The sequence below is a fragment of the Primulina tabacum genome, chromosome 6, assembly GCF_025594145.1.
Source record: "Primulina tabacum isolate GXHZ01 chromosome 6, ASM2559414v2, whole genome shotgun sequence".
Lineage (NCBI taxonomy): Eukaryota > Viridiplantae > Streptophyta > Magnoliopsida > Lamiales > Gesneriaceae > Primulina > Primulina tabacum.
Genome location: NC_134555.1, coordinates 40,560,590 through 40,582,606, shown reverse-complemented (window position 1 = coordinate 40,582,606; position 22,017 = coordinate 40,560,590). Strand labels below are relative to the sequence as shown.

General features: G+C 35.7%; 1 protein-coding gene across 1 annotated transcript; it reads right to left on the bottom strand.

Moving 5' to 3' along the window:
• Nucleotides 1–9,529: 9,529 nt before the first annotated feature.
• LOC142549545 (putative Histone-lysine N-methyltransferase ATXR5) lies at nt 9,530–12,707 on the bottom strand. The gene is made up of 6 exons (XM_075658535.1): nt 12,107–12,707; nt 11,798–11,878; nt 10,966–11,189; nt 10,793–10,893; nt 10,496–10,708; nt 9,530–9,970 (listed from the first exon to the last, which is right to left on the bottom strand). The coding sequence occupies exons 1-6, from the start codon at nt 12,444–12,446 to the stop codon at nt 9,811–9,813; spliced, it is 1,119 nt and encodes a 372-aa protein (XP_075514650.1). The 5' UTR covers nt 12,447–12,707; the 3' UTR covers nt 9,530–9,810.
• Between the last annotated feature and the right edge of the window lie 9,310 nt (nt 12,708–22,017).

The window sequence follows — 22,017 nt, the reverse complement described above, 5'->3', positions numbered from 1 at the left end:
TAAGTTAAAATAAATGATAGTGAAAACCCTCAAGAAATCTTGAAAATTTTGTTTGTTCATGGTCCAAAACTTCATTCTCACTCTTATTATCAGGAAAGTTGGTGAGTGTTTGAAAAAAGCTCAGTAAATGAACAAAAACTTATTTTATGAACCACATTATCTAGCTGTATTATTTAAAAAATAATATTTTTTAATGAATCGGATCAGATTAGAAATTCGTCTCATAATTTTAACATGTGAGATAGTCTTATAAAAGTTTTTGTGATATTTAAATTACCACGAATATTGGGATCGAAAAAGAGTTTTTAAGGATGAATGAAATCTTTAAAATTTCTCGAAAACTCGAGTTGACTTTAACAGTTATTAGCTATAAATACATTTCTTGAACGATTACAATTTTTGAGTACGAAAACGGTATGACATTACTAATGATGCAATAAATTCAATGTAAGCAAACAGTTAATAATGCGGCTAGATAAAAGCAATAAAGCATACACAAATATAATGTAAATGAGACACGATATTTTATGAATGTTCGGAGATTAATAACTTCTACGTCACTCATTTTCCACTTAGGAAGGAATCCACAAAAGACTTATATTTATATAACCATTGTACAAATATTATAACTACATAAATCGAAACTCTTAGTGACAATTTAAACAATACTTAAAATATGGCTATCTTTTAAACCATTTATTCAGACTAGAGATGTAAACAAAATGAGTTGGTTCATGGGCTTTTCGAGTTGGCTCGAAAAATATTTTATTTGTGTTCAAGCTTATTGAATTTGAGTCGAACTCGAACATTTTCAAACTTTTTTCAAGCCGAACTCGAGTCAAAATTATTTTTTGATGATTCGTGAGCCGGTCGCAAATCTTAATATTTATTAATACAATATAATTATATATTAAATAAATATATTTCGAGCTTTTCGAGAGCTTATTTTCAAGTAATAGTTCGCGAACATGGTTGTATCTTTCTACCCAAACTTGAATTTTAATTATAACCGAATTTGAGCCAAAATTTTCGAACTTCGAATCGATCTCGAACTCCAATAAAACTAATTCGAGCAAAACTCGAGCCTTCAAGTTTTCATCATATTCGACTCAATTCGATTCGTTTATACATCTAATTCAGACAGATACAACACATATCTTCAACATAGTGTTGAATGACTAGAATTGGTGAAGTAATACAATTTGATTATCGATCTGATGTTAAAAATAAGTGTGTGCTGGTGAGCAGTTCAATCTTTGAAAGAAAAAATGCTCAAATTCTTTTATATAGGAGATCGTAAAAGCTCCAATCTTGTTGTTTCTTGAATATTTAATCTGCTATTTATAATAAAAAAATTCTTAAACGGTCGAAAATTTTTCAACGATCACATTTACTAACATACGACAAGATGACATTATCAACTTCTCTTCTCACTATATTTAATATTAATATAATATTTCTTTGCTTTTTACGATTTTGGCTATGAAAATTTGATATAGAGAAATTCATGTCAATCGGGAATGTAAGATATTATGCATGATCTGTCGATGTATTATAGCTGATAGATATGTCAAACTATGATTAGCATGTGGCTTGATCTCAGTAGTGCGGTTACGTTGGATTGCAGCTTGAACATGAACGACTTGATATAATCATTTCAACATAATTGCAGTCTGGCTTGACATCACGACGTCCAAATAAAAACCTGTGAATATATACAAATAATAATTAGACCCTGAAACAATTCGAACATCTTTATTGTCACCAAAACTTATAATATTTTAAATCTAACAAACAATGCAACTGTTTGTTGACATTAACTAAATTAATTATAATATTGCTGCCAATTATTTGTATGAAATCACTTTTATGATATGATAATGAAATAAAAACATAAATTTACAGGTGTAAATTATACAACAGCTATTATTATTTTTAATTCAAAATGATGCCACGTCAAGAATTTATTGACAATAAAATAATAATTCTTTTAGTTATACTCAATATGAATTAGTGATACTCGTGGGAAATTAAATATTAGTACGATATAAGTTAACGACATAAGTTTCTTTTAATAATAGTTTGCTTCGATATTTGTGCAAATCTTTATACATATAAAAAACTATTACATGAGCAATGATTTTAAGTTAAATAATCATCACATTGAAAATTCTAGAGATATAAAAAATCTCGAGCAAAAACTTGTGTGAGACGATTTCACGAGTCGTATTTTGTGAGACGGATCTCTTATTTGAGTTATCCATGAAAAAGTATTACTTTTTGTGCTAAGAGTATTATTTTTTATTGTGAATATCGGTAGGGTTGACCCGTCTCACAGATAAAAATTCGTGAGATCGTCTCATAAAAGACCTACTCAAAAACTTGTTTTCATATTTGGTTTTAAACATAAGATAATTCCATCCCGAAAACTATATTCCAAATATGTATTATGAAGATAATTCCATCTTCGATTATTATATTCCAAATATATATTATGATTGAATTTTTATTTTAACTTCAAAATATATTTTCATGTCAATTTTTAAAAGTATTAAATTTTTGATTATATACATGAATTGATTAATAGTTTAACGAATAACTTGGGATTTCCTAGAAGCTACTATGCACCTATTTCATAGGTATGACTCATTATTACACACGCATTTGTGCATATTATATAATATTAATAAGATAGAAAAATATATTTATATATATTGCTCACTTACTAAACACCTAATCATTAATTGTATTACTTATTCCTTTCAATTGTCGGTTATACTATTTATCACTATCTTTTAAACATAAAAATAATTAATAATTTTTTAATAATATAGTATGATTATATATTTTTTGATCACAATAACATTTTATATCATAAAGGAAGGAACTTTTACGATAAAAGCTTTACTGATGTTCTAAGTACATAACAATTTTATTTTTCACCAACACATCATTTCCAAGAATTTTCTAAAATTAAGACACATCCACAACCCAAAGATTTCAGAAAATAGATAATTCATTAAAAAAAAATTCTGAAAATGCATAAACATTTTGTTAGACATTCTCATGAATCTTTATTCGTGAGACGAGTCAACCATACTCATATTTACAATAAAAGTAATATTTATGAAAAAAAGTTCATGGATGGCTCAAATAGATTATTCATCTCACAAAATTGACATGTGAGACCGTCTCGTGAGAGTTTTGTGATATATATATGTGGTATAAAATGAGGTATTAATGTTGGAATTATTTTGTGGGTTCACATAATTTAATTAATTGTATATGGACACGCTATCTAATAAAATATTCAATAAAGTGATATAATTAATTATGTGTTTTCAAAGTATTAAATAAATTGATATGATCCACCTTATGTGTAGAAATCCGGCCCAATTCGGTTTTCTATGATGAGTCGAAGACTGTTAATGTTATATAAGTTTATGGTCCTCAATGCACAAAGAATAACACATAATATATACGGCGTACATATTCTAGATTTCTCTCATTATCCCATCTAAGAAAAAAATAAGGTGGTCGGTTCTTTGTTGCTTTGGAAGATCCATAACTCCGACGCCAGATCAATCAATGGATTCTAGTATGTATTTCTTGTTATTTATATTTTCTGATAATTCGACATGAATTAACGGCATTTGTGATATATGGACTTAATAACATGATTTATAGATTTATTTTATTAAATCATCAACAATTAAATCAATACATTAATCATTTTTAATGGAATTTTATTAGTAACACTAGTTTCTATAAATTATTATAGTTAATTGTGGCAATAACCGCTTAACATACTAGTTATATATACACGAGATAACCGCATTGAGCAATTAAAATATGTACTTTCCCAGCAAGTTTGGGGAGTAATCCATCTTACATGTGGAGATCGTTGTTATTGTAACGTCCCGAAAATTTGAGTTCCACATGAACCACGTGCGTGCACGTTATTAAATTCCACATATATTTTATTAAATGGTTTTAATGTATGCTTAATTCATTGAGTTGGGTTTAGTTCACGATTTAAGAATTTGCATTATTTTAATATTAGGTTTAATTGATGCACGTTGAAATATTTTTCGAGTTCATGTTTCAGGCAATTATTCGAGGCGGGAACGAGGAAAAGACCGGTGACGATTTTTGGCAATTTAAAAGACGGTATTTTATTTTAAGTTAAGGATGTTGCGTTTTTAATAATTTATTTAGTTTTAGCATTTTAAAGCCTTATTTATGTATTTAGTAATTTAAGAGTTTGGAACTTTTAAAATTAGCATTTTGTGGGTGTTATTTTAATCAAGGAGAATTTCATAAAATTGGGTGTATTTATTTTAATTATGGGAGTTTAGAATTTTAACCTTTAAAGATTTGCTTCTTGAGTATTTTATTAAGGGCTTTTGTAAAGTTAGGGGTTTAGTAACTTTTAATTAAGTTGTTAATCATTTATTTAACAACTTTCCCCCTAAGTAAAACACACACATACACATTTTACCCCTTAACTCACACACACACATTCTACACACACTAGAAATCGTGTAACACACACTACACCACTCATCTTTAGATTTTATTTGAAAGAAAACTAGGGTTCTTACTCCTTCAAGCAGCCGCCCCCTTTCCCTTAGATTTCCAGCAAATTTCGTTGGTTCCCTCCAAAGAAAATCGAGCCAAGTTCGTCCCGGATCAATCCTCGCGCCATCTCCGCTTCGGTATCGTCGTTTCGGTAACGTTTATCATCAAAGGCACGTATAATATGTTCTTTCTGCATCGATCATGTCATATTATGTGTTGCGTTGTTTTATGCGTAAAAATATATGTGTGACGTTCGTCGTTTGAGCAGAAAACGATTTGGATCAGTTTTGAAACAATTTTAGCTCTGAAACTCGTTTTTGCTGTCTTTTTAAATACTGCGACTTTTAGGTCGTGAATCTGAGAAAACTTTCAACGTGAAAATTGTAGAACTTTTTGATACCTTCGGTTTGACAGTAAATTCGAAATATTTGGACAAAAATTGAGTGAGTTATGGCGTTTTTCGTGGGACTGCTCAAACTGTGTTTTTCAGAAAACTATGTATTGACGCGTTCTTGAAGTTTATTTGTTGCAGGCTTCGTTGGGGATCGATGGGTGATCGTTGCTGCATCTAGGTATGTTTAGCGTGTTGTTGGGATGGCTATTGATGTGTCGTTTCATGTTGTTGGGTCCTTGGGAGAACGAGTAGCCGTGTAAATCATTTTTCTGTCAAAGGCTTCGTTTATGAGTTTGATGAGCTATTTGGGATATGTGGTTGTGATGGGACAATCGTATAGGCTTGAGTCAACAATATAGTAGCCTAAGATGGTCTCGTGGTGCTGATTCATGGTCCGTACAATCGAATCGAGAGCGTTAAACAAAACATGTACAGAATTTTCGTAACTTCACTTGTCCCGCAAGCACACGGACCCGAGCACGGACCCTGGCACGGGGTCCGTGTCTTTGTTTTTCCCTTGGTGCGCCATTACAGTGAGTACACGGACCCTTACCCGGACCTTAGCACGGGGTCCGTGCCTCCCCTTTTCCTTCGCACACATTTTACCGAGCCTACACGGACCCGGGGCCGGACCTGAGCACGGGGTCCGTGTCCTTCATATTTTGGGGAAAATCTTATAGTATGCTTTGAGGTTTGACATCATGGTTTAGTACAATGATTTATGAGGTCGAGTCATGGGAATTTTAGAACGTCCTAAGGAATTGAATGAACTTGTAAGTAAGTATGATTGATACGTCTAAGCTATGTAAGTTAAGTATGCAGTTTCATGTTAGTATGTGCAGCAGCGACGGCCCCGATCGAAGTCCAACGAATCCCTCAACGCCAAGTAAGTATGTTGACGTGCAAGAAAATATTTTAAGTTTTTGAGGTATGCTAAATGTCTTGTGACCAAATTTATGTTTAGGATTGGAAAGCGTTAAATTATGAACGGGGACCAATCCGCCCGTTAAATTATGAACGGAGATCTCATGTATGTGGCAGTGGATACGTCCCTGTCAGCCCAGTACTGTGGTTTGTCTGATCAGGCATTTATTATGTTATGGGTCACTTGCTTTGAAACATCCTCTACGCAAAATGATGAAGTTATGTATGTTCTAGTATGCAGTATGTTTATGACAAGTTTTCACGTTAAGGCACGTCTATGTTATGTACGTATGTTCAAGTTTTAGTACGCAAATTCAAGTTCAAGTATGTATGTTCTATTTTAAAGTTGCATGCGGTTATATTATGTAGTACTCGTTATTTCCCAGTTTATACGTGTTGAGTCTTTAGAATCACTAGACTTGATCGATGCAGGTGAGTATGTCTATGAGGAGACAGGAGGTGGGGACCAAGGAGCAGGCTTGGACTGAGCGGGAGGCTAGACCCGAGGACCGCCCACGTTATTTTAATATTTTTATGCAAATTTAAAATACTCTGATTTTATGTTGTGATGAAAGAGGTTTGAGCAAGTATTTGGGTAGTAAATTTATTTGGTGATTGATGATTTCAAAGATATTTTTATGATTGATGAGATGACGACCGTATGGATGTTTATATTTAAGAAAATTTTTAATTTTTCCGCAAATTTTAAGTAGTAAGAGTACGGTTCGTTACAGTTATGGAGTAAAGATTTTTTTTGACCGGTGGGCTGATTTGGAGACTTGGAGATGGGCACTCAATTAATATTTTTGCAGGTAAATGCGTACCAGTATATGGTCTAAAATTGGGACCCCGCTGGTGCCTTGGGTTCGTGAGGTAATAGTGAGTGCCTTAATCAAAGATGGTGCCTGGGATGCTGACTTAATCTATGCCGGTTTTAATCTGTATATAGCTGGTGAAATTCTCAAAGTTCCACTTCCTCGATATGATATAAGAGATTTGCTTTTCTGGCGTTTTGATACTAAAGGTAAGTACTCAGTGCGAGATGGATGTCGTTTGCAACGTGGTTTATACTCAGTGCTGGAGCATCAATCAGTGCCTTCTAACAAAAAAAATGGTGGTCATTTCTCTCGGGTCTCTCGCTACCACCCAAGATTCGACTATTCTGGTGGAATATCTCCCATGATTGCATCGCTACCAAGACTAGACACCATGTCCCGGTAAATGAAGCATGTGATTTATGCAAGTTCTCTTATGATTCAACATGCCACTCTTTATTTTACTGTGCTTATATTAAACACCTATGAGAGAACACTGCATTTGTGTATCTGCTGATAGATGGGCAATGGGCTTATACTATGGATCTATGTTTGTACATGAAAGAACAACTATCTAAAGAGGAATTTGAGAACTTTGTGACGCATGCTTGGACTATCTGGAAAGTTGAACAAAACTTTCTGCATGGTGAGAAAAGGGGCTCGATTATTATGGATGTGGCATGGATCTCAAACTTCCTTGCCGACTTCCGTTAAGCAAGAGAATCGGGAAAGCTATGCATGAAGAATGAGATGGGCAGGCCGGAGTAGTCTTGGACACCGCCGATTGCTAGCACTTTAAAACTTAACATAGATGCAGCAATCAATGCCGAACTAAATCACTTCAGCATAGGGGGAGTTGTCCGAGACAAGCAAGGTCGGTTGTTGATGGTTTTTGGCAAGAAAATTGATCAATCAATCTCTGTAGTACATGGTGAACTATTGGCAATTAAGGAGGGTGTCAGTCTTCTTTATGAAATGAATTTTAGAGATGTTCAGGTGACAACAGACTTTTTTTTGACAGTGCAAGTCGTCAATATCGACCCAGAGAACCATGGCTACATTGGAACTTGTGCAATAGAAATATACCCATCCTGAATGAGCATGTGGTTTCATAGATTGTGCATGTTCGTAGAGAGGTTAATAGAATAGTTCATAATATTGATCATTTTGATTTTTCATCCCCATCATCCTTTGTTTGGGTGAATGACGGGTTTTCTTCTTGGTTGGTTAGGCTTATAGTAGATGATCTCAAGTAATAAAATTGCGAGCTTTCTCGTAAAAAAAAATGTACCTTCCCCAAGGTAATTTATTTTTCTGAAAATATAAAAATTTATGAAACGGTATTTAGACACAAATAAATTAATATCAATTTTTTTTCCAACAACAAATTTGTTTTATCAAAGATTCTGTCATAGGTATCAGTGTGATATATGTATTCCAAAATTTTTGGCATAATTCCACTATAAATTGGATTTCCAAATGAAAAAAAATCATACACTCTCGATATTCAGATGAAATTAACACAAAATTAATGAATTATTATTCCTTTTTTTTCTTCCAATAACTAGAGCTTTCTACGGCACTAATGCTCCAAGTATTGACTCTAGTTGGACAAGTACTTTATAAATGAAAAAACTTAAAGAATGTGTTTTAATATTTTTGTAAACCATTTTAATTTTTTTTCCAAATATAGTTTTTAAAGAATAATTAAAATGTGTTTTTTTTTAGAATTTAAGACAATTATGAAAATCAAACCATATTATTTTGTAACAGTAAAAACATTTATATAAAATAGTTATCCAAACACATATTTGTTCTTAAACAACTTTTAAAATCTTTTATAAAATATTTTGTAAAAACAATTTTATAAATTAAATTATGTACAAAAATTTAATTATTTAACAAAAGCTCTATGGTACCATTCAATTTAATGTGCCAACTATCTTGTAAGAAAATATAAGGGATTTTTTTTATTATTATTAGAGTTGATATTTTCGTAATACCACGTATACATATACAAAGTAGCTAAGCAAAGTTTATCAGATGGAATCTACGTTACGCGATCGAATAGGCGTGACCTTTTATAAAATGATAGGAAAGTTGGTGAATATATGACATTCGATATGATAACATCGAACGTTTGCTACTTTATCAGGGCGATAAATGACATGTAACAGTATGAACTAATCTCCACTCTAAATACTCCTAAACAAACAGAATGAAGAATGATTAAAAGCAATTGATTTTAGAGCACATAACTGATGATGGTTATACAAAGAACAGAGAAACTTTTACTGAAGAGCTGATAAAATACCACCATTCAAGCACAAGAATAATGATTAAATCTACACGAGAATACTGACTAAATCTACAGCACAAGATTTCGTCCACATTGTAAGTAAAGAATTCATCGATTCAAGAAGGTGTGGACTGAATAAATGAGCACATGAGAATGCGAAACACAAAACTCGACGATACCAAAATTCCAGATCACACCAGCATATGAACTAATCAACACAAGTTTTCCCTTAAAGTTCAGCAGTAGCACAGTGCAATCGTTATTACAAATCTCATTGTCAGCCTGAAAATCGGTACTAGTTTACAAGTAAAAGAATAGCCAGTTTATGTGAGTTCACATTAAGAACATCACAAAATTATTACAAACAGATGAAAGTTAATCGAAGGGGGCACGGCACATTCATCGTTTTCAAGGAATGATAGTAGCTTAAAGTAGACATTTTCAAAAAGAAAAAGAAGAAAACAGAAAGGGCGACATTACAGATAGACAAAAACATTTAAAGATAAACTACGCCAATTGAACCCTGGTGCAAATACATTAACTCATGTGGTTTAATGTAACTCATGTACATTAAAGGATGCTGCATGCAAACTGAATGTTTCTATCTTTCAGATGCATTGTCTAGAGGAAAATTCATCTGCCAACTATAACTTCTCCATGCCATTTAAATGAAGAAGAATACTACACGATGAAATAAATAGAAGTAAAACAATTGGTATCCTATCGACTGTGAGGGTGTAAAGGAATAGGAAAATCACTATTCTGTATATAGTCCGAGAAAATTTTCCTGACTAGAACTAGACAAAATTATGGGTTGGGTACTCCTCTTCATATCCGTTATAATCGTAATATAGCCTCTCCCCTTTTGAAATATCACGAGTTGCAACCAGAAGCACTCGGCATTCACCATTGACACTGTATCTCACGCATTTAACATTCTGCTTCTTCCTGCCCTCCCTGCAAAATATTGATTCATTTCAAGACTAGTAGGCAATTTGCCATGAATGAGAGAATTTTGAATTTAAATTATGAAATTCTTGTTGCGCCATCTTGAAGAGTTTGAGTTTTAGGAAAATTCATCTTAACATAGCGCAAAAGCTAGCAGGATCACAAGTTCAAGACCCATGGAGCCCAATCCCTTTTATATTAGGTAAATTGGTTTTGGGTGCTTAATTTCGGGTATTTGTTGTGCAATATCAAACCAACATTCATGTGTATATCTATAATACTAATTTTGGGGGAGGGGGGGGGAGGGGGGGGGTGCATATTTTCTGATATCTTGCTGAACATAAGAGGGCGTGTATCAGTATAAAGCTATCATTGGGTCATTCTCATAAGTTTAGCTTTCCAAAGATGATGTCAAATTGATTTATCACTGTAAATGGAGGAAAAAAGTGTAGAAGGATTTTTGAAGAAATAGAACAAGATCAAGAGAAGATAGATGGTAGAGTAATAAAGGAACACTGTGGCTTAAAAGCTTACGGCGTGTAATTGTTTATGCCATTGATAAAGCGAGCAATATTTCCACGCTTATCTGGGCAGACAACAAGGCTTTTAGGTGGATCAGTTGCTAAAAGAAGAGTCATCATGCTATCACAATCATCTTGCTCCCGATTCTTGATGTAATCCACGTCCCCTGTATACTCTGCAATAAATGTCATATCTTTTATGGGACCATCGGCTTCTACCGTATAACTGCAACATTAGACAAGGTAGCATTCTATTAATACATAGTTTAAGGGTTACAATTCGCACAACCAAGAAAGAGCAAATTGATACCCTTCACACGAATCAAAGGTCACAATAAGAGGGGGCCATTCGCCTCTACTATACATAGCCCTACACAACTCTAATGTTTCAATGTCTTCTTTGGCAAGCACCTAACCAAAAAGACATGGAAATGAGTAATTGCTAAAAAGAAATGGTTATTTCTTCTTAAGTTTCAACAAAACCTGCATGCCACCATCTTCAAATATAGCTTGATTAGCTAGTTTAGTCGCCATGCCAGGGGCGTAAGTAAGTTCATTGCTGAATTCCATGCTCGATGCTGTCAAAGCTGAGGCAAGAGATCTCATCTGAACTAGCCTTCTTACAGGATCTTCTGATGAAATATGTGGCAACAATCTCCTACGCTTCTTGTGAAACACTATAGAACGTCTTCGGCGCTTTTTAGCATCTGAAATTAGCTATTATATTAATAAGAAACAAAATTCATTTATAACGTCAAAATGTACATTTGAATCATAAGACATTCTTCCAACCAATCTTATGAACAAATACATTCAAAACCTAATTTGCAGCATAATCTCAACATGAACAGATTTTACAGATTGATTTAGGCTAATATAGGTTCTCATCCGGTTGATAAAGAACTAATGAAGCATGTTTACTTCCTAAATAAGAGTAGCTGAGAAGCGAACGCCTTATCAGATCGAACTCAAACCATACCAATACAGATTTCTTTTTCTCCTACTCCACTTTATTAAGCAGTATTTCATCTGTCACCGCTGCTTTCCTCTAGTGAAAATCCAGATTAAATTCTCAACCAGCTCACAGAAATCTAGTGAAAATTGAATCTTTTCTTTACTGAACCATAAATTGCTTCATAACTGGTTGAAGTTGTCTGTACAGCAAATAAACGTCTTGATCATCGTTTTAGTTGCCTATCCAATACCTCTCTTCATCAACATTTTATCAAAAGCATTTTCACTGTATTACAAATAATCCAGGCAAAACATTTGTTTCATCGTGATTCTATAAAATAAAATCGAAACAAAACTCTACCTTGAGGAGAGGCACATTTCCCTGTCGATTCCCCACATTTCTGAATTCTAAAAAATTCAACAATCTTCTTCTGCGTAAAACCTGCATTTTAGCTCTTCATCAAAACGAAATATCCCGAATAAATCAACTCAGAAACCCCGTTTCACGCATTTTCACACACAAACACACATAGTGTGTGTGTGTGTACACATTACTCATTTCTTGTTTCTACATTATAATTATAAATGGGCTCGCAAAACACACAGCCATGTGTATACATTTGCATGTGCATGTATGTAAAGATTGATTATTTTATCTTATTCTCTTTACTTTTAAGCGGGCGATTGTTATCGTCGGAGCAGGCGGGGCAGAACCACGGTCCGATAGGAATTCGGGCGACGATCGGGCGGAGGCAGAGCATGTGATACCCTCTGTCACATCTGTCGCACAGCATCAGCTCATCATCTCGCTCGCCGGAGCCGCATTGCTCGCAAGCCACTCGGCCGTAGCAATTACCGCCGCCACATTCCTCGCCATTCTCCTCCAACACCACACGCTTGGCCACCTTCATGATCTCCTTGATCGACCTGAACTTTCTCCCCCTCGCCAGCCCGGCAGCTCCGAGCTGCGGCTGGCTCCCGGGAGCCGAGGGGATTGAGGACGGCGCCATTTTCCAGGGACAGGGATGGAATTAACCCGATTGTCCAGGGACGAATTCGGAATAGGAATCCCAAAATTGTTGCTTCGTCAACTTTTTGGTGAATTTCACAGTGGTGAGGCTGTAAGAAGAAGAGGGGGGTCGCGGGTGGTGGCGTTTGATGACGTGGCCATACGTAAGTGGAGGGGCTCGGGCTGTGCGTAGACCAGGTGGCCTCGCTTTGTTCGAATTTTGGGCAATTTAGCCGTTTGTTCTTCGGAGAATTTAGTTGGATGAGGCCAGGGAACATTTTTCATGTTTTGGTGGTATTTAGGTAATTTCACTGTTGACCTATTCTCATACATATTAATTTTTTTTGTTAAATTAAAAATTGTTTTAAGAAAATATTTTATTAGGATATCATTGCATCAAATTTAGCAATAAGTCTCTCGACTTTAATATAATAATGTAGATTTAAAAGTTGATATAACACTTTAATAGATGTAAAATTTTATTTAAAAACAAGTTGTTAAGATATTTGAATAAATAAAGTAGGGAGCCTAAAAATGTTTGAAGAATTTGTTTGAAATATGATAAAATTTAATGAGATTTTTTTTTATAATTTATAAAGAAAAATTACATTTATCGTCCATATTATCTATGTAAAAATTTGGACACAATTGCCTGAAAATGGAATGATTCATTATCCAAATGGAATGATTCATTACGCATTATGAAAATAAGACGATGATCTACAAATAAATTTTACAAGTTATTATCTGAATCGAAGTTTAAGATGCTGATAAATAACGATGAAAATATAAGATTTTTGCAGTCTGAAGTCAGCAAGATCTCATTGGTTTAGTTCAGTCTAGATAACGAGCCCAATTGGATGATCAATCTAGCTTATGATTCCAACTGGTAGCGGACCTCAAAATCAGTTAAGCTCAGGAAAAAGTGGTCATCAAGACGAAAATGACAGTTTCAATATCAGAAACAATATAGAAACTTTACAAACGGTAATATTCTTGTGTCTAGTGTATATATCATTCTTTGAGCCTATACATATAACATCTTAAAAATCAAATACAAGCTTTCGAAGATGATTCAAAGCATGAGCATCCTATACGAAGAAATTAGTTAGAATGAAAGCAAGTCAAAATGAGAGAATACATATCTATACATACATTGTAAAAATCCTCACACAAATCACTTACATATATAAATAAGAGTTGAATTTCAAAGTTTAGATGAGCGAGTCTTGACACAAAGACATTAAGAATTTTGTTTGTAGTCTTGGCATAAGAGACAGTAAACATTATGCGGATTGTGAGGTTGTGACCTACAATCCAGAGTGTGATAGGAGTTTCAATTAGGCAAGAGATAAGTCCTAAGTTGAAATGAGTTGTACAAAAAGTTGTATAAATCAAATTCTTCTCGTGGATTCTTCATAGGGGGAAGAAGGCTAACATAAGAGTTGTTAATATCCGAATATCCATAAACAAATTCTTGTTTATTTATTTATCGCATTTACTTATTATTGATACTGTTTTAAAGATGTATTGTTGAAGCATTTTATGTGTATTTCAAATACCAAAATATTGCATACTAAATACTTGATAAAATGTTTCAACCAAAATTTTTTTTATACATTCAACTTGCATATTTTTTAAATGTTTTACCAAAATATTTATTCGAATTATTAGAATGATTATTTTGACTGTCTTCCACTTGGTTTGAAAACCACACTTGATTTAATTCATCGGTATTCAATATTTTAAGAATCGAGCTATTGTAGATCAACGATTATTCTCCTTTGATCATATTAGCTTATAAGTTGTTTAAAAAAAGTTTAGATACCTCATCTTTTTTCAAAAAGATCTTATTTTTATATTTCATTTATCCAAAACATCCTTATATATCTTCTTAATCTCCACTTCTTAAATCCTCACTTTATAACATTTTTTATCAAATTTAAAATACGGTTTTGTTCTATATTTTTATTATGATATAAAAAATTAAATATTTATTGAGTACATTATTAATTACAATTTTTTCAATTATTTACATACATTAAAAATAATATCAAATATTTTTCACCAAAGAACATAATTTTTTCTAAATATAAATTTCAAATAGATTTATTTTTTTAATATTAAAATTATAAAACTATTTTCATATCTATATATATATATAAAACTAATAACTCACATTATATATTTTTTTCTTGTAATTTTTACAATAAAAAATATATTATAATAAAAAACACATTAACATTTTTAAGTTTTAAAATAAATAACTTATAAAATGTAAGAGCTTATAAACTATTTTAAATAAATTTATTAAACAAATAAATGGTATTTGTGCCAATTTTCAAGCTCTTTCGAAAATAATTAGCCGAACGCTTTTTCTAAATTTAGAAGATTTGGAAACAAACAAGGATTAATATGATTTTCCATAAAAAAAATTCTGACTCAAGTCTATAGATCGCACCTAGGGAACAAATGTGTTTGTGGTGGTCGTCCGTAACTCAGTCGTTTCTGCTTCTATTCTAATATAAGATTCGCCTTTTATGTGAAGAAGACTTGTATCAATAATTATGATTTTAAGTATAGACAATTCTTTAGTATCTTTTCCATTCACAACAAAATATTTTCTTTGTGCATCGGTAAAAAAAAAAACATTTTTTGGAGGAAGAGATATTAATAGGGAGGTGAACATATATATAGGGGTGAGCATTCGGTCGATTCGATTACCGACCGAACCGAATTAGCCATAACCGAACCGAACCGAAATATTTAGTTATAATCGAACCAACCGAATTAATTTTCATAACCGATGAAAACCGAACCGAATTAAAATCGATTAATTCGGTCGGTAACCGAATTGGTAACTGTGGGGACCCGAACCTAATTCGTTTTCTTAATCATTATTAAGAATCAATATAACAATTAAGAAATGTGGGACATAAAATTTTTTCTTTAAAATGTAGGCGCGGAAACGTAATATACTCAATCTAATATACATGTCGGTATAATGGTACAAATCTCGTACAATATTTATTCATTTCAACTAAAGTTCAGTAGCCATCTCAAGTACTGAAAAGCCATCTATTCTAAGTCCGGATCTCCACGCTATTTGTAATCTCTCATCCTTTTCCTGATCCTGATCCTGCCCCACCTGTTGTCATGCACGCATACAAACAAGACAACAGCCGGATAACTCCGATGAGAAATACATCCCAGTATAAACAATGTAAACATGCAATCAGATAAAATCATATATCAATATCATGTATCAAATCAGAAGACATATATCGATATAAAGCTGTAAATAAAACTCTAGACTCGTCATCTCAGACTCGGCTCATTTCTAATCTAGGGATCCCGGTACCTGGATATGGGCACCTATATCGAATTTCAGCGATAGGAATGAATCAACTCCTAAGCGACATCGATATAAACCAACATCCAGTGTCTCGACGAATCAGCCGAAGAATTGGCACATCAGCCAATGACTAGGCACATCAGCCTATGACTCGACACCTGCTCTGCTATAAATCAATAGACTAAGCATATCAATATCAAGAATTGCAAATATCAATGCAATATAGTTCAGTATGTGATTTTGGGAAACTCAAGTTGAATAAAACTCGAGTTGTGCAATCCCGAATCAACATTGATTTATACCTTTCTTTCTATCACTCTGACTCCGTCGAAGTCTCAGATTCAATGCCTGTCAATATCAATCTGGCAATAACAATATCGAAGGTATCGTATCAATATACAACTCAGATCAATACTGGATATAATCAGAACTGAACCAAATTCTGTTTCAACAGCATAACTGCACAATCTCAATATAGCCAGCAATACAGTCTCAATCAGATATCAATCCCAACATCTCATAGTCAATAACGATACAAATTTGATATCATATCTCAATCAATTCAACTCAGAAAATCATAACAATTCTATACGGTATCCGTTATTCAATCCGGTTTCGATTATACGATGTCTAACATATCAGAAACACCATATATGAATCATATCTGATTCCTTCCATATCATAATTTCAAATAATAACCAAACGTAACAAAACTGATGTCCAGTTGAAGCTCTCGTCGATAGCAACCCGGTACTGAAGTCGGATTCAAAATCTAACGGACGGATCGAAATATAAAGACGTAAGGATCTTTCACAAGTTCTCAGGAGCCTTTCTCGATTCTTCTTTTCTGAAATTCTGAAGGATTCGTACATATATATATATATATAGGTCATGCATGAGAAGGCTAGGTGGCTCTTCCTTCACGCTGCACGTCTCGTGCATATGCGCGACCCTCAACCGGCGCATATGCGCGAGACCTACTGGTCTCGGCGATAAGCTTCTCAACAGCTCGCGCATATGCGCGAACCCTCGCTGCGCATATGCGCGAGGTATGTGCGAGGTCTTCTGCCCATTTCGCGCATGTGCGCGTATCGGGTCGCGCATGTGCGTCAATGGTACTGTCCTCGCACACATTTCATGTATTTTCTCGTCTTTCCCGGTCCGATCCTTTCCGTCTATAATAACAGTAATTTATAAATCAATAATCGCAATTTATCAATAAAAATTCCGGGCATTACATTTCTCCCCCCTAAGATTTGATTTCGTTGCCGAAATCACAGGCAATCACATCAGATATCAAATCAGATACAATAAGGAATGGAGAATTGAAGCTAAATAAGAATACTCACATCAGTGAAATAATTCTGGGAATTTCTGTCTCATATCTGACTCAGTCTCCCAGGTAGCTTCCTCGATGCCATGACGACTCCACTGAACTTTCACAAGCGGAATAGTCTTCGTTCTGAGTTGTTTTTCCTTTCGATCGAGAATCTGAATCGGTTTCTCGAAGTAACTCAGTGTCTCGTCCAGTTCGGCCTCGTCTGGCTGATTAATATGTGAAGCATCAGAAAGATATTTCCGTAATAACGATACATGAAAGATATCATGTATTCTTGATAAAGAAGGTGGTAGGGCTAGTCGATAGGCACGATCTCCTATCTTCTCGAGAATCTCATACGACCCAATATATTGTGGAGATAGTTTCCCTTTCTTGCCAAATCGGACAACTCCTCGGAAAGGTGAAATCTTCAAGAACACTCGGTTTCCTGCCTCAAATACCAATGGTCTACGTCGAACATTGGCATATTTGGCCTGTCTGTCTTGAGTTGCCTTCATTTTTTTCTGTATCAACTTCACTTTCTCAGTCATATCTCTGATCATGTCAGGTCCAATCTCAGGAACCTCAGAGATATCGTCCCAATACAAAGGGGATCTGCATTTCTTTCCGTACAACGCTTCAAATGGTGTCATCTCAATACTCGTCTGATAGCTGTTGTTGTACGAAAATTCGCAAAGTGGCAATGCATCCTGCCAGCTAGTGCTGAAATCAAGCACTACAGCTCTAAGCATATCTTTCAATGTCTGGATAGTCCGCTCCGACTGTCCGTCGGTCTGTGGATGATATGCGGTACTCAGATGCAACTTCGTACCTAGAGCCTGCTGCAAACTCTGCCAGAAGTGCGAAGTAAACCGAGGATCACGGTCCGAAACAATCGACTTCGGCACTCCGTGCAATCTGACCACCTATTTGACATAAATCTCTGCCATCTGGTCATGTCGATACATCATCTTGTACGGAATAAAACATGCGGATTTGGTCAATCTGTCAATTACGACCCAAATCGCATCGCAACCTCGGGAGGATCTCGGTAGCTTCGTCACAAAATCCATGGAAATGTGATCCCATTTCCATTCAGGAATAGACAAACTCTGTAACAGTCCTCCTGGTTTCTTTCTTTCTGCTTTCACCTGCTGGCAATTCAGACATTTGGATACGAATTCAGCAATATTAGCTTTCATTTGTTTCCACCAAAACTGTCTTTTCAAATCATTGTATATTTTTCTGCCACCAGGATGAATACTGAATCGACTGCTATGCGCTTCGGACAATATCTGTCGTTTCAAATCGAAAACATTCGGCACAACAAGACGATTATTCACATACAGTACACTATCCCGTACCTGATACTCAGATCGATGCCCTGCTCTGACCATCGAAACCGAATTCTGAACATTTTGATCATTTTTCTGAGCCGCTTTAATTTTCAAAATCAGCTCTGGTTCAACTTGAACAGCATATAATCTCATCAGTCTGAAATCTGTCTCAAATAGCAATCCAGACAAACAACAGTCTTCAATCATATTCGAAACACCAATCGTCGATAAAGATAAAGAACATACCTTTCGACTCAGTGCATCTGCTGCATTGGACTTCCCCGGATAGTACTTGATTTCACAATCGAAATCCTTCAATAAATCAAGCCATCTTCGCTGTCTCATATTCTATTCGGACTGTGAAAACATATATTTCAGACTTTTATGATCAGAATAAATCTCAAACTTTTCACCGTAGAGATAATGTCGCCATATCTTCAATGCAAAGACGATGGCTGCCAATTCAAGATCATGAATTGGGTAGCGAGTCTCATGTGGCTTTATCTGTCTCGAAGCATAAGCAATAACATGCACTCGCTGCATCAGAACACAACCCAATCCTCGGTGAGATGCATCACAATAAACCACAAAATCACCAGTACCTGATGGAATAGTCAGTATCGGTGCACTGGTCAGTCTCTTCTTCAACTCAAGAAAACTGGACTCACAGTCTTCTGACCATACAAACGGAGCATTCTTCTGAGTCAACAGAGTAATCGGTTTAGCAATACTCGAGAAATCTTTAATAAATCGACGATAATAACCGGCTAAACCCATAAAACTGCGTATCTCTGGCACAGATGTCGGTCTCGGCCAACTGATCACTGCCTCAACCTTACTAGGATCAACAGAAATACCGTCTCCGGATATAATATGACCCAAAAATACAACCTGTCTCAGCCAGAATTCACATTTCGACAGTTTTGCATACAATTTCTCAGTCCTCAGAATTCTCAACACAGTTCTCAAATGCTCGGCATGTTCAATCATATTCTTTGAATAAATCAATATATCATCAATGAATATAATAACAAAATAATCAAGATATCTCTAGAATATACGGTTCATCAGACCCATAAATACAGCTGGAGCATTCGTCAATCCAAACGGCATAACAATAAACTCATAATGTCCATACCTGGTTCTGAACGCTGTCTTCGAGATATCAGAATCCCTGACTCTCAGCTGATGATATCCAGATCTCAGATCGATCTTGGAATATACAAAAGAACCCTTCAACTGATCAAATAAATCATCAATACGAGGCAAAGGGTATTTGTTCTTTACCGTAGCCTTGTTCAGTTGCCGGTAGTCAATACAGAGTCTCATAGAACCGTCTTTCTTCCATACAAATAGTACTGGAGCACCCCAAGGAGACACACTCGGTCTGATATACCTCTTGGCCAGTAGATCCTCCAACTGTTCTTTCAACTCTTTCAGTTCTATCGGTGCCATTCTGTACGGAGCCCTCGAAATCGGAACTGTACCTGGCATCAATTCAATGCTGAAGTCGATCTCTCGAATCGGAGGCAAACCAGGAATCTCATCTGGGAAGACATCAGCAAACTCGCAAACCACTGGCAAATCGGCCAATGATGGACTCGATTTCAGTAAATCAACTGAATAGACAAGGAATCCCTATGCTCTTTTCTGCAACAATCTAGTCATAGACAATACGGATATCAAAGGAATTCTAGATCAAGAACCCTTACCGTAAAATTTCCACTCATCAGCCATATCCGGTCTGAATCTCGCAATCTTGTGGAAACAATCAACAGTCGCTCTGTACTTGGTCAACATATCGATACCGATAATACAGTCAAAATCAGACAACCCAAGCACAATACAGTCTAACTCAATCTCATGCCCGTCATACTGTAGTATACAATGTTTCACAGAATTCACCGATATCAAACCTGTCCCCAAAGGAGAAGAGACAGACACTACAGACGATAATGACTCAACAGGCAATGCATGACTCAATGCAAATTTCTCAGAAATAAACGTATGAGAAGCACCAGTATCAATCAATACATAAGCAGGGTAACCAGAAATAGAACAGTTACCTGCGACGACGTCATCTGGTGCTTCCTGAGCTTGCTCCTCTGTCAAAGCAAATACTCGGGCCTGCTGTCTCAGAGGCTGGCTCCCGGTCTGGCTTCCTCCTGGCCTCGGCTGTGACTGAGGAGTCGTCGGTGGTGGCTGAAAGGAATGTACAGCGGATGATCGTCCACCTGTCTGAGCCACGGATCCAGATGACTCCGCTCCCTGGGATTTCTTCGCACCTCTCTGTGGACACACCCTAGCAAAGTGTCCGGACTGTCTGCAGATATAGCAACTACCAAATACTCCTTGGTATTGCTCTGTGGGATGTCTCCCTCCGCGAGTCTCGCAATAAACCCCAGTATAACTCTGTTTGGATCCACTGGAGCCAGAAGAACTGCTCCCTGATTTCTTGAACTGCTTTCCTCGAGCTTTCAAGAAATCCTTCTTTCCGCTATTGCTGCTGCCACCCTCAAATCTGGGAGGAGGGTTGCTGTGGCCTCGATGCCGGAGGAACATATGAAGCTTCCTTCTGTCTCATCAGACCAGCTTCTGCTCCTTTGGCTCTGTTTAGGGCATCAGTGAAATTATTCGGTCGCCCGGTGTTCACCAATGTAAAGATCTCGGGATTCAAACCATTGATGAACTGATCAGCAATAGCTTCTTCATTCTCGGCCACATGTGGAGCAAATCGTAGCAGTGTAGAGAACTTGGTCACATATTCCTCAATGTTCAACTGACCCTGTCTCAAGTTTGCAAATTCTGCTCCCTTATCCTTCCTGTACGACACTGGAAAGAATATCTGATAAAACTCAGTTCTAAATACATTCCAGGTAATAGTCGTACCTCGATGCTCCAATGCTCTTTTTGTTGTAATCCACCAGTTCTTGGCAACCTCATGCAACTGGTGTCCTATCAGTCGAACTCGTCGCTCATCTGTATAATCCAACGAATCAAACAGCATTTCTATGTCATCTAACCAGCTCTCACAGTCAACAAAAGTCTCTGTCCCTTTCAGGATTGACGGTTTGAACGACTGAAACCTTTTTAACAGTGTCTCCATCGGAGTTGCGGTAACATCCATCGGAGGATTTGAAGTGCTACCCTGTTCTGGTATTCTTCGAGGAGGCATATCTAATTACCAAAAGGATTAGTAATCAAATATAACAAACCTGTTTCAGCCCTCCTCTGATCATCTTACTGCTGATCAAGAATCGGTTATGATTCATTCTCAATAACACACGTTACCAAATCAAATCAGATAAACAGGCAAACATGCATTTCAAAGCAGTAACACATGCTAGCAATCAAAAGCAATGAAAGAAAACTCATTCTACCCCGCTCACTAGCTCCTATCTAAGTCTAAGGTATATACTGCTCTGATACCACTTGCTGTGGGGACCCGAACCTAATTCGTTTTCTTAATCATTATTAAGAATCAATATAACAATTAAGAAATGTGGGACATAAAATTTTTTCTTTAAAATGTAGGCGCGGAAACGTAATATACTCAATCTAA

Bases quoted from the DNA above. Each gene is read 5' to 3' on its own strand.
- LOC142549545 (XM_075658535.1), bottom strand. From the start codon at position 12,446: ATGGCGCCGTCCTCAATCCCCTCGGCTCCCGGGAGCCAGCCGCAGCTC. The intron at 11,190-11,797 runs GTAGAGTTTTGT...AGCTAATTTCAG, and splicing joins GAAATGTGCCTCTCCTCAAG to ATGCTAAAAAGCGCCGAAGA. The intron at 9,971-10,495 runs GTAAGCTTTTAA...AATATTTTGCAG, and splicing joins GGCATAAACAATTACACGCC to GGAGGGCAGGAAGAAGCAGA.